At 51.1% G+C, this 15,972-nt stretch overlaps 1 protein-coding gene across 3 annotated transcripts in view; it reads left to right on the top strand.

Annotated features, from left to right (window-relative positions):
• Positions 1-230: 230 nt before the first annotated feature.
• The window catches only part of LOC147096902 (regulator of microtubule dynamics protein 3-like), a 70,196-nt gene continuing 54,454 nt past the window's right edge, over positions 231-15,972 (top strand). For all 3 annotated transcript variants that reach the window (XR_015074569.1, XM_085973609.1, XM_085973608.1), the window contains exons 1-2: positions 231-659; positions 14,562-14,684. Coding sequence is in view for 2 of the 3 variants with exons in the window: in XM_085973609.1 (XP_085829735.1) it covers positions 262-659; positions 14,562-14,684 (521 nt within the window). In the remaining variant the exon portion in view is untranslated. The remainder of the gene's footprint in view (positions 660-14,561; positions 14,685-15,972) is intronic.

Genomic DNA, 15,972 nt, shown 5'->3' with positions numbered 1-15,972 from the left:
TCTGGCCTGGCGGGGCTGTGAGGCGGCTGCTGGTTGTCCGCTCTGAGCGAGAAAGGCGGTGGGCCGGCCGCGTTGCCATGGAGACGGAGCGGTGCTAAAATGGCGGCGGGTGCCGGTGCGTGAAATCTCGCGGTGGGGGGAAGATCCCGCGCGACTTCAGCCGCTGTCTCCCCCCCACCCCCCCGGGGGGGGCTCGCGCGTCCCTAGCAACGGCCGGGGGTCACGTGAGCGGCTCCTCAAGATGGCGGCGGCGGCCTGATCATGTGGAGCGCAGAGCGGCTGAAGGCGGCGGGGGTGCTGGCGGGGGCCGGGGTGGCCACCGGACTGGCGGGGTGTTACTATCTGTGGCGGCGGCGGCGGCGGAAGCTGTGGGAGGGGCCCGGTCCCGACCCCCCGCCCTCCGAGGAGCAGCTGGAGATCCGCTGGCACCTCGACTCCATCCAGAGCTGCCTGGACGGGCTGAGGGAAGAGGTGTCCGCCCTGAAGGAGTGCATCCAGAGCATCGTGCAGCGCCAGGACAGCCAGCGGAAGCGCAAGAGCGCCCGCCGCAAGAAGCGGCGCTACCAGGCCAAGCGCGACAGCGACGACTCGGCGGAGTCGGTCTCCAACTACTTCACCGCCACCGCGGGCAAGGCCTCGGACAGCGAGAGTGAGGCGGGGTCAGTGAGACTTGCTGATCCGTGCGGCGGGGGACAGGGGCACTGCTCCATGCTGCTGCTTAACATTGATCCTGCTTATTGGGTTCAGGCGCCTTTCATTCACATTGCAGTTCTAGTGTTGTCAACACTCATGTATATGTGTGTGTATATATGGATGTGTATATACACGTGTGTGCGTGTCAGCGTGTGTGTCTGCGTGTGTGTGTGCGTCGGCGTGTGTCGGCCTGCGTGTGGGCGTCAGCGTGTGTGTGCGCGTCAGCGTGTGTGTGTGCGCGTCAGCGTGTGTGTGCGTGCACGTCGGCGCGTGTGTCCGTGTGAGCAAGCGTGTGCGTGTCAGCGTGTGCGTAGAAACATAGAAGATAGCAGTAGGAGTAGGCCATTTGGCCCTTCTAGCCTGCTCCGCCATTCAATGAGATCATGGCTGATCATCCAAATTCAGTACCCTGTCCCTGCCTTCTCCCCATATCCCTTGATCCCTTTAGCCTTAAGAAATATATCTAACTCCTCCTTGAATATATTTAATGAATTTGCCTCCACTGCCTTCTGTGGTAGAGAATTCCACAGGTTCACCACTCTCTGGGTGAAGAAATTCCTCCTCATCTCTGTCCTAAATGGCTTACCCCTTATCCTTAGACTGTGACCCCTGATTCTGGACTCCCCCGCCATCGGGAACATCCTCCCTGCATCTAGTCTGTCTAGTCCTGTTAGAATTTTATAAGTTTCAATGAGATCCCCTCTCATTCTTCTGAACTCCAGCAAGTATAAGCCCAATCGACCCAATTTCTCCTCATACGTCATTCCTGCCATCCCAGGTATCAGTCTGGTGAATCTTCGCTGCACTCCCTCCATGGCAAGAACATCTACTGGAATTTTTTGAGGATGTAACTGGTAAAATAGATAAGGGAGAACCAGTGGATGTGGTGTATTTGGACTTTCAAAGGGTTTTCGATAAGGTCCCGCATAAGAGATTAGCGTGTAAAGTTAAGGCACATGGGATTGGGGGCAAGGTATTGACTTTGATAGAGAACTGGTTGGCAGACGGAAAGCAAAGAGTTGGAATAAACGGGTCTTTTTCTGAGTGGCAGGCAGTGACTAGTGGGGTACTGCAGGGATCGGTCTTTGGACCCCAGCTATTCACAATATATATTAATGATCTAGACAAGGGAACTAGATGTAATATCTCCAAATTGGCAGACGATACAAAGCTGGGTGGGCGTGTGGTGTGAGGAGGATGCCGAGAAACTCCAGGATGATTTGGAGAGGTTGGGTGATTGGGCAGAAGCATGGCAGATGCAATATAACGTGGATAAATGCGAGGTTATCCACTTTGGTGTCAAAAACAGGAAGGCAGATTATTATCTGAATGGCAATAGATTGGGAGAAGGGGCAGTGCAACGAGACCTGGGCGTCCTTGTGCACCAGTTGCTGAAAGTAAGCATGCAGGTGCAGCAGGCGGTTAAGAAGGCAAATGGTATGTTGGCCTTTGTAGCGAGAGGGTTTGAGTACAGGAACAAGGATGTCTTGCTGCAGTTGTACAGGGCCTTGGTGAGACCACATCTTGAGTATTGTGTGCAGTTTTGGTCGCCTTATCTGAGGAAGGATGTTCTTGCCATGGAAGGAGTGCAGCGAAGATTCACCAGGTTGATACCTGGGATGGCAGGAATGACGTATGAGGAGAGATTGGGTCGATTGGGCTTGTACTCGATGGAGTTTAGAAGAATGAGAGGGGATCTCATCGAAACTTATAAAATTCTAACAAGACTAGACAGACTAGATGCAGGAAGGATGTTCCCGATGGCGGGGGAGTCCAGAACCAGGGGGTCACAGTCTAAGGATAAGGGGTAAGCCATTTAGGACAGAGATGAGGAGGAATTTCTTCACCGAGTGGTGTGAACCTGTGGAATTCTCTACCAAAGAAGGCAGTAGAGGGCAATTCATTAAATATATTCAAGAAGGAGTTGGATATATTTCTTAAGGCTAAAGGGATCAAGCGATATGGAGAGAAGGCAGGAACAGGGTACTGAATTTGGATGATCAGCCATGATCTCATTGAATGGCGGAGCAGGCTCGATGGGCCGAATGGCCTACTCCTGCTCCTATCTTCTATGTTTCCAAATACACCACATGGGAAAGGTGGGACTTGTACAATGATGCGCTATCAATTACTGCGAAAGACTGGAAGTTAAGTGAGTAACAAACAGGCTTTTATTAGCTAAAGAACGAAGGCATGCCTCTAGTGGTCGACCGGTCCTGAATGCCTGGGGGACTGCAGAGCAGCCGCCTTTATACCAGGGCATATGGGTGGAGCCAGGGGCGGAGCCAGCTGAGGCATGCACAGACAGGTACAACAATGGGCAAGAGTGAACAACAGTGAAGTGAACAACAGTGAAGTGAACAACAGTGGTTTACCACATTCACCCCTTGCTTAAAATGAGTCCGACGGGGTGAAGTGTATTAATAGTTCGTATAATTGAGTCTTTCTGGGGGTCTTGTATGCCGTCGTGATCGTCGTGGCGACGGCAGAGGTGGTGCAGCTCCGACGCCGAGTCCCGCGTGGGCTGGCGCACTGGCGTGTCGTCCTCCTGCGTGTTGGGTTGGTTGGTGATCAATGGCGGGTCACGGGGCCACGGCGCGCCATCTACAGGGGTTAGGTATGGGTCCGTTGCCGCCGGTACATTGTGGGTAGCGGTGATGTTGGTTTCAGGGGCCCCCGAGGGTGCGAGGTCTCGTATGGAGACTGTGTCCTCCCGCCCGTCCGGGTACGCAATGTAAGCGTACTGGGGGTTGGCGTGGAGGAGGTCGACCCTCTCGACCAGGGGGTCCGTTTTATGGGTCCTCACGTGTCTTCTCAGTAGGACCGGCCCTGGGGACGTTAGCCATGGCAGTAGCGATGTCCCCGATGTGGACTTCCTTGGGAAGACAAACATTTTCTCGTGAGGGGTGGAGTTAGTGGCAGTGCAGAGCAGTGACCGAATAGAGTGAAGCGCATCGGGGAGCACATCCTGCCAGCGGGAGGTCGGAAGGCCCCTAGACTTTAAGGCTAGCAGGGCGGCCTTCCAAACTGTCGCATTCTCTCTTTCCACCTGTCCGTTCCCCCGGGGGTTGTAACTGGTGGTCCTGCTTGTGGCAATACCCCTAGCGAGCAGGTACTAGCGGAGTTCGTCGCTCATAAACGATGAGCCCCGGTCGCTATGGATATAGCTGGGGAAACCGAACAGGGTGAAGAGGTCGTTCAGACATTTAATGACCGTGGCACTGGTCATGTCCGGGCAGGGGATGGCGAACGGGAAGCGCGAGTACTCGTCAATAATGTTGAGGAAGTACACATTGCGGTCGGAGGAGGGGAGAGGCCCTTTAAAATCAACGCTCAGGCGCTCGAAGGGGCGAGTGGCTTTTATCAGGTTAGCCCTGTCTGGTCTATAAAAGTGCGGTTTGCACTCAGCGCAGACTTGGCAGTTCCTGGTCATGGTCCTGACCTCAATGGAGTAAGGCAGGTTGCGGGCCTTGATAAAATGGAAGAACCTGGTGACCCCCGGGTGGCAGAGGTCATTGTGGAGGGCCCGCAGTCTATCAACCTGCGCGTTGGCGCAGGTGCCACGTGATAGAGCATCCGGGGGCTCATTGAGTTTCCCGGGCCGGTACAAGATATCGTAATTGTAGGTGGAAAGTTCAATTCTCCACCTCAAAATCTTGTCATTTTTGATTTTGCCCCTCTGCTTGTTATTAAACATAAAAGCAACTGAACGCTGGTCAGTGAGTAGGGTGAATCGTTTTCCGGCCAGGTAATGCCTCCAATGTCTCACAGCTTCCACAATGGCCTGGGCCTCCTTTTCGACAGAGGAGTGTCTGATTTCGGAGCCTTGGAGGGTTCGTGAAAAGAAGGCCACGGGCCTTCCCGCCTGGTTAAGGGTAGCGGCCAGGGCAAAGTCGGACGCATCGCTCTCCACCTGGAAGGGGATGGACTCGTCCACCGCGTGCATGGTGGCTTTAGCGATGTCCTCTTTGATACGGTGGAAGGCTAAGCCGGCCTCTGCCGCCAGGGGAAAAGAGGTGGACTTGATAAGTGGACAGGCTTTGTCCGCATAATTAGGGACCCACTGGGCGTAGTAGGAGAAAAACCCCAGGCATCTCTTCAGGGCCTTGAGGCAGTGGGGCAGGGGAAGGTCCATAAGAGGACGCATGCGGTCGGGGTCGGGGCCGATGACTCCGTGTTCCACAACACAGCCAAGGATAGCGAGGCGGTTCGTGCGGAATATGCACTTCGCCTTGTTATACATAAGGTTTAGGAGTTGGGCAGTGCGGAGGAATTTGTCGAGGTTGGCGTCATGGTCCTGCAGGTCATGGCTGCAGATGGTCACATTGTCCAGGTAGGGAAAAGTGGCCTGCAACGCATTTTGGTCGACCATCCGGTCCATCTCCCTTTGGAAAACGGAGACCCCGTTGGTGACGCCGAAGGGGATCCGAAGGAAGTGGTAGAGGCGGCCGTTTGCCTCGAAGGCAGTATACTGCCGGTCCTCATAGCGGATAGGGAGTTGGTGATATGCTGACTTAAGGTCAATAGTGGAGAATACGCGGTATTGCGCGATCTGATTGACCATATCAGATATGCGGGGGAGGGGGTATGCGTCCAGTTGGGTATATCGATTTATTGTTTGGCTGTAGTCAATGACCAGGCGCTGCTTCTCGCCGGTCTTGACGACTACCACCTGGGCTCGCCAGGGGCTGGTGCTAGCTTCGATAATCCCCTCCTTCAGGAGCCGCTCCACCTCCGATTTAATAAAAACTCTGTCACCAGCGCTGTATCGCCTGCTTTTGGTGGCGATTGGCTTACAGTCTGGGGCGAGGTTGGCGAACAACGGGGGGGGGGGGTGACTTTAAGCGTGGAGAGGCTGCAAAAGGTGCGCAGCGGGCAATTTGAAAACTGCTGGTTGCAGACTGTGAGTGGGGGAAGGGGTCCACCGTACGCCATCGTGACACTCTTAAGGTGGCACTGAAAATCCAACCCCAGTAGAACGGCAGCGCAGAGATCGGGTAGGACAAGCAGTTTAAAGTTTCTGTACTCTGTGCCCCTCACCGAAAGGGTCACCATGCAGTAGCCGCCGACGTCCGCTGAATGGGACTTGGAGGCCATAGAGACCCGGTGGCGCGCTGGCAGGACCGGGAGAGAGTAACGCCGCACCGTGTCGGGGTGGATAAAGCTCTCTGTGCTCCCGCAGTCGAAAAGACAGGTCGTGGCGCGGCCGTTTACCTTTATGTCCATCATGGACCTGGCTAGTTGGTGAGGTCTAGACTGGTCCAGTGTAACGGAGGCTAGCGTAGGGTCAGGCGCGTTGCTGTAGTCATCAGGTGAGTCGGGGGCCTGTTGCAAAAATGGCGGCCGGAACGGATCACACATGGTCGAGGGCGCCGCCATCTTGGACGCCCATGATCCACACGTGGCTGGAGGCGTCCAAGATGGCGGCATCCAAGACGGCGGCCCACACGCGGCACTGCTGGAGTTTGGGGTAGGTTTAGCCTTGCAGACACTGGCGTAGTGCCCTTTCTTCCCACAGCCAGAGCAGGTAGCGTTTTTCGCCGGGCAGCGCGCTCTGGGGTGTTTGGCTTGGCCACAGAAGTAACACTTCGGGCCCCGGGACATCGCTGCAGAAGTTAGGCCGTTGGCGGGGGTGGCGCGGTGCTGGGTGGCAGTCCTACCGTGTCCCAGGATGGCGGCGCTCGCGCCATCCACGATGCGGCCGTGCGGTCAGGTGAGTAGGCGTCCATATTCTGTTGGGCCATGTCTAGCGAAAGTGCGAGGGCCGTGGCATTCTTCAGGTCGAGTTCGCCCTGCTCTAACAGTCTCTGCCGGGCGTAGTTGGACCTGAGGCCCGCGACGAAGGTGTCCCGGACAAGTTCCTCCGTGTACACCGCGGCCGACACCTCTTTACATTTGCAGGCCCGGCCGAGCACCTTCAGCGCCCGTAGGTATACCTCCATCGATTCCCCGGGTTGCTGTTTGCGCGACCCCAGGAGGTGTCTGGCGTAAACTTCATTTACCGGGCGTGCGTACTGTTCTTTAAGAAGGTCGAGGGCACCCTCATAGGTAGTCGCATCTTGGATGAGCGAATAAGCTTGGTGGTTCACCTTGGAGGTCAGAATTTTTAGTTTGTCGCCATCGTTTTGAACAGAATCTACGGAGACTTCGAGGAAAAGTTCAAAGCATCGCAGCCAGTGTGCGAACTTGGTAGATGCATCCGCCTCTTGAGGGTCTAGTTCCAGGCGTGCTGGTTTGAGGATTTGCTCCATCGGAAAAAAATTTAGCTAATAAAATTGATGCGCTATCAATTACTGCGAAAGACTGGAAGTTAAGTGAGTAACAAACAGGCTTTTATTAGCTAAAGAACGAAGGCATGCCTCTAGTGGTCGACCGGTCCTGAATGCCTGGGGGACTGCAGAGCAGCCGCCTTTATACCAGGGCATATGGGTGGAGCCAGGGGCGGAGCCAGCTGAGGCATGCACAGACAGGTACAACAATGGGCAAGAGTGAACAACAGTGAAGTGAACAACAGTGGTTTACCACATACAAGTCGGACGGTTTACACCTGAACCAGAGGGGGACCAATATCCTTGCGGGGAGGTTTGCTAGCACTGCTGGGGGGGGTTTAAACTAACTTGGCAGGGGGATGGGATACAGAGTGGAACTATAGTAGGGGGTGATTTACAGCCAAATACGGAGGAAAAAACAAGTCAGCTGGGAAGGCAGAGCAAATATGTGGAGGCAAAAGGGAATATGGCAAGGCTGCAAGGCATTTATTTTAATGCAAGGAGTCTTGCAAATAAGGTGGATGAACTGAAGTTGTTGCTGAACACATGGGAGTACGATATTGTTGCTATCACGGAGACATGGTTGAGGGAGGGTCAGGACTGGCAGCTCAATATTCCGGGGTATAGAATCTTCAGGCGAGACAGAGGGGGGTGTAAAAGGGGAGGGGGTGTTGCAATATTAATTAAGGAATCAATTACTGCTGTAAGGAGGGATGATATATTAGCGGGTTCCTCTAATGAGGCCATATGTGTAGAACTTAAAAACAAAAAGGGGGCAAGCACTTTGCTGGGAGTGTAACTATAGGCCCCCGAACAGTCAGGGGGAGATAGAGGAACAGATATGTAGGCAAATCTCAGAGAAGTGTGAAAATAATAGGGTAATAATAGTGGGGGATTTCAACTTCCCCAATATTAATTGGGATAGTCAGAGTGTGAAAGGCTTAGAGGGTGCAGAATTCTTAAAGTGCATCCAGGAGAGCTTTTTGAGCCAACATGTAGAAAGTCCTACAAGAGAGGGGGCGGTACTGGACCTAATTCTGGGGAATGTAGCCGGGCAAGTGGTGGAGGTGTCAGTAGGAGAGCATTTTGGTGACAGTGACCATAATTCGGTGAGATTTAAGGTGGTCATGGAAAAAGACAAAGACGGCCCGGAAATAAGGGTTCTAAATTGGGGAAAGGCCGATTTTAATATGATAAGGCAGGATCTGGCAAAAGTGGACTGGGAGCAGCTACTTATAGGAAAATCCACATCAAAGCAGTGGGAGACTTTCAGAAGGGAAATAGAGAGAGTACAACGCCAACATGTTCCTGTAAAGGTCAAGGGTGGGACCAACAAGCAAAGGGAACCTTGGATGACAAGGGATATACAAAAATGCATTAGGAGAAAAAGGGGGGCTTTTGGCAGTTACAAAAGACTAAAGACGGAGGAAGCCCTAGAGGAGTATAAAAAGTGCAGGGGCATACTTAAAAAAGAAATTAGGAGGGCGAGGAGGGGCCATGAAATAACACTGGCGAGCAAAATAAAGGAAAATCCTAAGATGTTTTATAAGTATATTAAGGGCAAGAGGATAACCAGGGAAAGGGTAGGGCCCATTAGGGACCAAAGTGGCAATCTGTGTGTAGAGCCAGATGATGTGGGCGGGGTTTTAAATGAATTTTTTGCATCTGTGTTCACTATGGAGAAAGACGATGTAGACATAGAAACCGGGCAAGGGGACTGTGACATACTTGAACATATTAGCATCGAGAGGGAGGAGGTACTAGCGGTTTTAGCAGGCCAAAAAGTGGATAAATCCCCAGGCCCGGACGAGATGTATCCCAGGCTGTTGTGTGAGGCAAAGGAGGAGATTGCAGGGGCTCTGACACAAATTTTCAGAACCTCTCTGGCCACAGGGGATGTACCAGAGGACTGGAGAACAGCTAACATAGTACCATTATTCAAGAAGGGTAGCAGGGATAAACCAGGGAATTACAGGCCAGTGAGCCTAACATCTGTGGTAGGGAAATTATTGGAAAATATTCTGAGGGACAAAATTAGTCTCCACTTGGAGAGGCAAGGATTAATCGGGGATAGTCAGCATGGCTTTGTCAAGGGTAAATCATATCTGACCAATCTGATTGAATTTTTCGAGGGGGTGACTAGGTGTGTGGATGAGGGAAATGCTGTAGATGTAGTTTACATGGATTTCAGTAAAGCTTTTGACAAAGTTCCGCATAGGAGACTGGTCAAGAAGGTAAGAGCCCATGGGATCCAGGGTGCCTTGGCGCGTTGGATCCTAAACTGGCTGAGTGGCAGGAGGCAGAGGGTGATGGTCGAAGGTTGCTTTTGTGACTGGAAGCCTGTGTCCAGTGGGGTACCTCAGGGATCGGTGCTGGGACCCTTGCTGTTTGTGATCTACATAAATGATTTGGATGAGAATGTAAAAGGTATGATCAGTAAGTTTGCAGATGACATGAAAATTGGTGGGGTGGTAAATTGCGAGGAGGAAAGCCTCAGGCTACAGGACGATATAAACGGGTTGGTCAGATGGGCAGAAAAGTGGCAAATGGAATTTAACCCTGAAAAGTGCGAGGTGATGACAAATAAGGCAAGGGAATACACAATGAGTGGTAGGACCCTAGGAAGTACAGAGGGACCTTGGTGTACATGTACATAGATCCCCGAAGGCAGCGGAACAGGTAGATAAGGTGGTTAAAAAGGCATATGGGATACTTGCCTTCATTAGCCGAGGCATAGAATATAAGAGCAGGGAGGTTATGATGGAGCTGTACAAAACGCTGGTGAGGCCACAGCTGGAGTACTGTGTGCAGTTCTGGTCGCCTCACTATAGGAAGGATGTGATTGCTTTGGAGAGGGTGCAGAGAAGATTCACCAGGATGTTACCTGGGATGGAGCGCCTCAGCTATGAAGAAAGACTAAACAGGCTGGGGTTGTTTTCCTTGGAGCAAAGAAGGCTGAGGGGGGACCTGATTGAGGTGTACAAGATTATGAGGGGCATAGATAGGGTAGATAAAGAGGAACTTTTCCCCTTAGTAGGGGGTTCAATAACAAGGGGGCATAGATTCAAGGTAAGGGGCAGGAGGTTTGGAGGGGATTTGAGGAGGAACTTTTTCACCCAGAGGGTGGTTGGAATCTGGAACTCACTGCCTGAAAGGGTGGTAGAGGCAGGAACCCTCATAACATTCAAGAAGCATTTGGATGAGCACTTGAAATGCCATTGCATACAAGGCTATGGACCAAATGCTGGAAAATGGGATTAGACTGGACAGGGATTGATGGTCGGTGCAGACACGATGGGCCGAAGGGCCTCTTCCTGTGCTGTATAACTCTATGACACCACATCCACTGGTTCTCCCTTATCTATTCTACCAGTTACATCATCAAAAAATTCCAGTAGATTAGTCAAGCACGATTTACCTTTTGTAAATCCATGTTGACTTTGTCCGATCCTGTCACTGTTTTCCAAGTGCTCTGCTATTACATCTATATATATAAAGCGGCTCTTCTGTCTGTCTGTCCCGATGTCTGTCTGTCCGTTCTCTATATGTTTGAAAGTTATACAGCGTACCGACGCGCGCGTCGCCTCAAAAGAAAGCTTGCGATTCCGGACCGGTCATAGGCGTATTTACGTTTCGGCCGGACAAAAATCCCGCCCGCGGTATCTGAAAAACGTTCAGCGTTCTGCTCATTAGCATCTCATTAGCGACCGTGTGACGTCGAGGTCCACCAATTGGACGGCGGGTTCCTTCCTACTGTTGAGTGTCGAGTGACTCGACGATTGACCAATCCTACGCTTCGGTGACCTGACCGGTCGACCAATCGGTGCATGTGTGGGTGGGCCTTATCCTTCTGAACCGAGGTGAGTGGCCGCCATCTTGATTTTTCACAATTTTTTCCCCCACACTTTCTGTGTGTTAGGGAACTAAGGTAAATATTTAAATGATGTGTTAGGGAATTAAATAACAATTTAATAGGGGGGGGGAGAGCCTCGGGAAATCGCGGGGGGGGGGAGAGCCTCGGGAAATCGTCGGGGGTGGTGGGGGGGGGAGAGCCTCGGGAAATCGGGGGGGGGGGGTGGGGGAGAGCCTCGGGAAATCGGGGGGGGGAGAGCCTTGGGAAATCGCGGCGGGGGGGAGAGCCTCGGGAAATCGCGGGGGGGGAGAGCCTCGGGAAATCGCGGGGGGGGGGGGAGAGCCTCGGGAAATCGCGGGGGGGGAGAGCCTCTGGAAATCGCGGGGGGGGGGGCGAGCCTCAGGAAATCGCGGGGGGGCTCGCGCCGCCCGCACTGACTGTGCATGCGCCACCCGCCCACCCACAGCGGCCGTCCATCAGCCGCCCGATACGCGGGGGACCTCAGCTCCGGACCTCAGGCGCTAGGCAGGGGGAGGGGCCGGAGAGAGGGACAGAGGGGAGCGGGGGAGGGTGGGGGTGGGCGAGGGGAGGGAGGGAGGGAGACAGGGGAGGGAGAGGAGGGGTGGGAGGGATAGGACAGGGAGAGGACATGACAGGGAGAGGGGGGACACACAGGGGCAGGGAGACCAAGCGCCCCAAAATTGCCCTCGCAACGCGGGGCTCCCCAGCTAGTCTTTTATATAATGGACTCTAGCATTTTCCCCACTTCCGATGTCAGGCTTACCGGTCTATAATTCCCTGTTTTCTCTCTACCACCTTTTTTGAATAGTGGGGTAACATTAGCTACCCTCCAATCCATGGGAACTGTTCCAGAGTCTATCGAATTTTGGAAGATGACCAGCAATGCATCTACTATTTCTAGGGCCACTTCCTTAAATATCCTAGGATGTAGATTATCAGGCCCCTGGGGATTTATTGGCCTTCAATCCCATCAATTTCCCGAATGCCATTTCCCTACAAATACTGATTTCTTTCAGTTCCTCCCTCTCATTAGACCCTATGTTCCCGACATCTCTGGGAGGTTATTTGTGTCCTCCTTTGTGAAGACAGAACCAAAGTATGTATTTAATTGGTCAGCCATTCCTTTGTTCCCCATTATAAATTCCCCTGATTCTGACTGCAAGGGACCTACGCTTGACTTCACCAATCTTTTTCTCTTCACATGTCTATAAAAACTGACTGTAAAAGCTTTTATGTTCCCTGGAAGCTTACTCTCATACTCTATTTTCCCCCTCTTAATTAATCCCTTTGTCCTCCTTGCTGAATCCTAAACTGCTCCCAATCCTCAGGTTTACTGCTTTTTCTGGCCAATTTATATGTCCTCTCCTTGGATGTTATGCCATCCCTAATTTCCCTTGTTAGCCATGGTTGAGTCACCTTTTTTGTTTTATTTTTATGCCAAACAGGGATGAACAAATTCTGTAGTTCGTCCATGTGATCTTTGAATGTTTGTCATTGCCTATCCACCGTCAACCCTTTGAGTAACATTCCCCAATCAATCCTACCCAACTCGCGCCTCAGACCATCGTAGTTTCCTTTATTTAAATTCAGAACCCTAGTCTCTGAGTCAACTACTTCACTCTCCATCTTAATGAAGAATTCGATCATATTATGATCGCTCCGACCCAAGGGGCCTCGCACAACAAGATTGCTAATGAATCCTTTCTCATTACATAATACACAGTCTAAGATGGCCTGATCTCTGGTTGGTTCCTCGACCTATTGGTCCAGGAAACCATCCCATATACACTCCCAAGAATTCCTCCTCCACAGTATTGTTACTAATTTGGTTAGCCCAATCTATATGTAGATTAAAGTCACCCATGATAACTGCTGTGTCCTTATTGCACACATCTCTAATTTCCCGTTTAATGCCATCCCCAACCAGCGCATTACTGTTTGGAGGTCTGGATACCACTCCCACTAACGTTTTCTGCCCCTTGGTATTTCTCAGTTCTACCCATACAGATTCCACATCAGAGCTAATATCCTTCCTTACAATTGTGTTAATCCCCTCTTTAACCAGCAATGCTACCCCACCTCCTTTTCCTTTTTGCCTATCTTTCCTGAATATTGAATACCCTTGGATGTTGAGTTCCCAGCCTTGGTCACCCTGGAGCCATGTTTCCGTAATCCCAATCATATCATATCCATTTACCTCTATTTGCGCAGCTAATTCATCCACCTTATTACGAATGCTCCTCGCATTAAGACACAAGGCCTTCAGGCTTGTTTTTTTAACACTCTTACACCTTTTAGAATTATGATTTATTGTGGCCATGTTTGATTTAAACCCTTGATTTCTCTGACTGCCACCTTTGGTTTTTCTCCTTCCTGTCTTTTGCTTCTATCCTTGTTTCCCTTTCCTCTGTCTCCCTGCTCAGGTTCCCAAACCCCTGCCATTTTAGTTTAAACCCTCCCCCAGAGCACTAGCAAACACTCCCCCTAGGACATCGGTCCCGGTCCTGCCCAGGTGCAAACCGTTCATTTTGTACTGGTCCCACCTCCCCCAGAACCGGTTCCAATGTCCCAGGAATTTGAATCCCTCCCCCTTGCACCATTCCTCTAGCCACGCATTCATCTGAAATATCCTTCTATTTCTACTCTGACTAGCACGTGGCACTGGTAGCAATCCTGAGATTACTACCTTTTGAGGTCCTATTTTTTAATTTACTTCCTAACTCCCTATATTCTGCTTTTAGGACCTCGTCGTTCTGAGACAACCTTGACCCTTGCACCAGGGAGGCAACATACCATCCTGGAGTCACGTTTGCGGCCGCAAAAACACCTATCTATTCCCCTTACAATAGAATCTCCCACTCTTTTTTCTCCCGTCCTGTGCAGCAGAACCACCCACGGTGCCAGGAAGTTGGTGGCTGCTGCCTTCCTCTGATAAGCCATCCTCCTCACCAATATCCAAAGCGGTATATCTGTTTGAGAGGGGGATGGCTACAGGGGACCCCTGCACTACCTGCCTGTGCCTACTACTCTGCCTGGTGGTCACCCATTGTCTTCCTGCCTGGGCAGCCTTTACCTGCTGTGTGACCAACTCCCTAAACGTGTTATCCACGACGTCCTCAGCATCGCAAATGCTCCAGCATGGATCCACTCACAGCTCCAGCGCCGCAATGCGGTCTGTCAGTAGCTGCAGCTGGATACACTTCCCGCACACATGGTCGTCAGGGACACAGGAAGTGTAAGCGTGAGTGTCCGCGCGCGTGTAAGCGTGAGTGTCCGCGGGCGGGCCAGCGTGCGGGCGCCTGCGGGTCCGCCCGTGTGCGTAAGCCTGCGTGTATATGTGTATGCGTGTCCACCTGTATGTATATGTGTATATACATGTGTATTTAATATAATTTAAGAAGGTGCCTCACTGAATAGTTCTGTTTAAGTCTACTTGCGGTGTAAGAAATCAAGTCCAGGTAAAGTGAACAAAGTCTTTCAAGGCAGCACACTTTATTTCAGAACCACACAGGATGGGGACAGCGCCAATCTAAAGCTTTCAGCTGGATAGCGACAGTGTTAAGGTTAATAATCATAATTCTTTGTGTTTTATGTTTTGAAGAGGATACTGATGGTAAGGCGTCCACTTTAAATTGATACTCCAGGAGGAATAAATATGTGTGAGCCTTGCCGATCCTTTGGTGAGGATTGAAAGTAAGAATTTACGTTTCCTTTGTACTCCACAGACAAATCGGAAGCCCTGCAGCATTGGACTGTTCCATGCTTGCTTGTGCAGCTGCAGCATTGACAGATGACCGGGCTGGGCTGGATGCTGAGTCTCCATTTCTTCAATTTCAACAGGCAGCTGGGTAATAAACTGAACTTCATCTTATTGTAACACTATTCTGCCCTGCCGCAGGCCACTTTTGTCACGTGAGATTATTGCAGTGTTGCACAGTAACTGCAAGCCTCACTAAGCAGAGAATTTTGAGTTGATGGGTTTAAAAGCCTGCTGTTAGTGGGAGCTAAATACATTCAGAAAACTGTCTCGGTGCTTGCATTCCATCATTTATCTTGTCGATGAACCAGTGCTTGTCAAAACTGTTCGTCATCTTCAGTGTCTGGACACAATCCAGAGTAGTTTGATTTAAATGTAATGCTTATTGCTATTCTGTTCTGCTGTATCTAAATGCACTTCCAAATTTCTCTGTTCCCCTCCTTCGGAAAGTGACTTGTCATGAGGCGGCCACCCAACATGCCTCGACTAAGTGGTCATTCTTCATTGTGAACTAGACCATGATTGTCCACATAATATTCAACTGCAGAGGCATCATAGCTGATGCTGCTCCTGTTCTCACCTGCCTCATGCACTTTTCAACAGCACTCACTGGACGACTGTCGGGAGCAGGACCCGATATTGATGCTTCCTCTCCGTAACCCTACCATTGTCCCAGCTCGGATCAACTGACCCAGCACAGACCGCTATATGAACCAAGAGCTTTGAATTGCTCAGTACCACTCCAGCCAGTATTCTTACAAATTGAACTGTAACTGGAATGGTTATGGTGCGATGCGAATGCTGTCCTATTCATGTTGGACCTCTGTATATGAGTTGTAAATCTCTGCCAAAATTATTCGTACAAGGAAGGACGTGAAGGCTTTGGCGAGGTTACAGAATAGATTTACTAGAATGGGTCAAAGAATGAGGGATTAAAGTTACGTGGATAGACTGGAGAAGCTAGGGCTGTCCTCCGTCAAGCACAGAAGGCTAAGAGGAGATTTGCTGGAGGTGTTTAAAATCATGAAGGGTTTAGATAGAGTAAACAAAGAGAAACTGTTTCCAATGGCTGAAGGGTCGATAACCAGAGGACACAGATTTAAGGTGATTGGCAAAAGAACCCGAGGCGACATGAGGGAAATCTTTTTTACGCAGCGAGTGGTTCGGATTTGGAATGCGCTGCCTGATAGGGCGGTGGATACAGATTCAATAGTGGCCTTCAAAAGGGAATTGGATAAATACTTGAAGGAGAAAAAATTGCAGGGATCTGGGGAAAGAGCGGGGGAGTGGGACTGACTGGATTGCTCTTCAATAGAGCCGGCGCAGACTCGATGGGCAGAATGGCCCCCTCTCTGCAGTACTAGTCTATGATTCTATAA

The sequence above is a fragment of the Somniosus microcephalus genome, chromosome 34 (assembly GCF_052327205.1).
Source record: "Somniosus microcephalus isolate GS21.2 chromosome 34, FLI_Smic_1.0, whole genome shotgun sequence".
NCBI lineage: Eukaryota > Metazoa > Chordata > Chondrichthyes > Squaliformes > Somniosidae > Somniosus > Somniosus microcephalus.
This window is presented reverse-complemented; position numbering and strand designations above follow the sequence as displayed.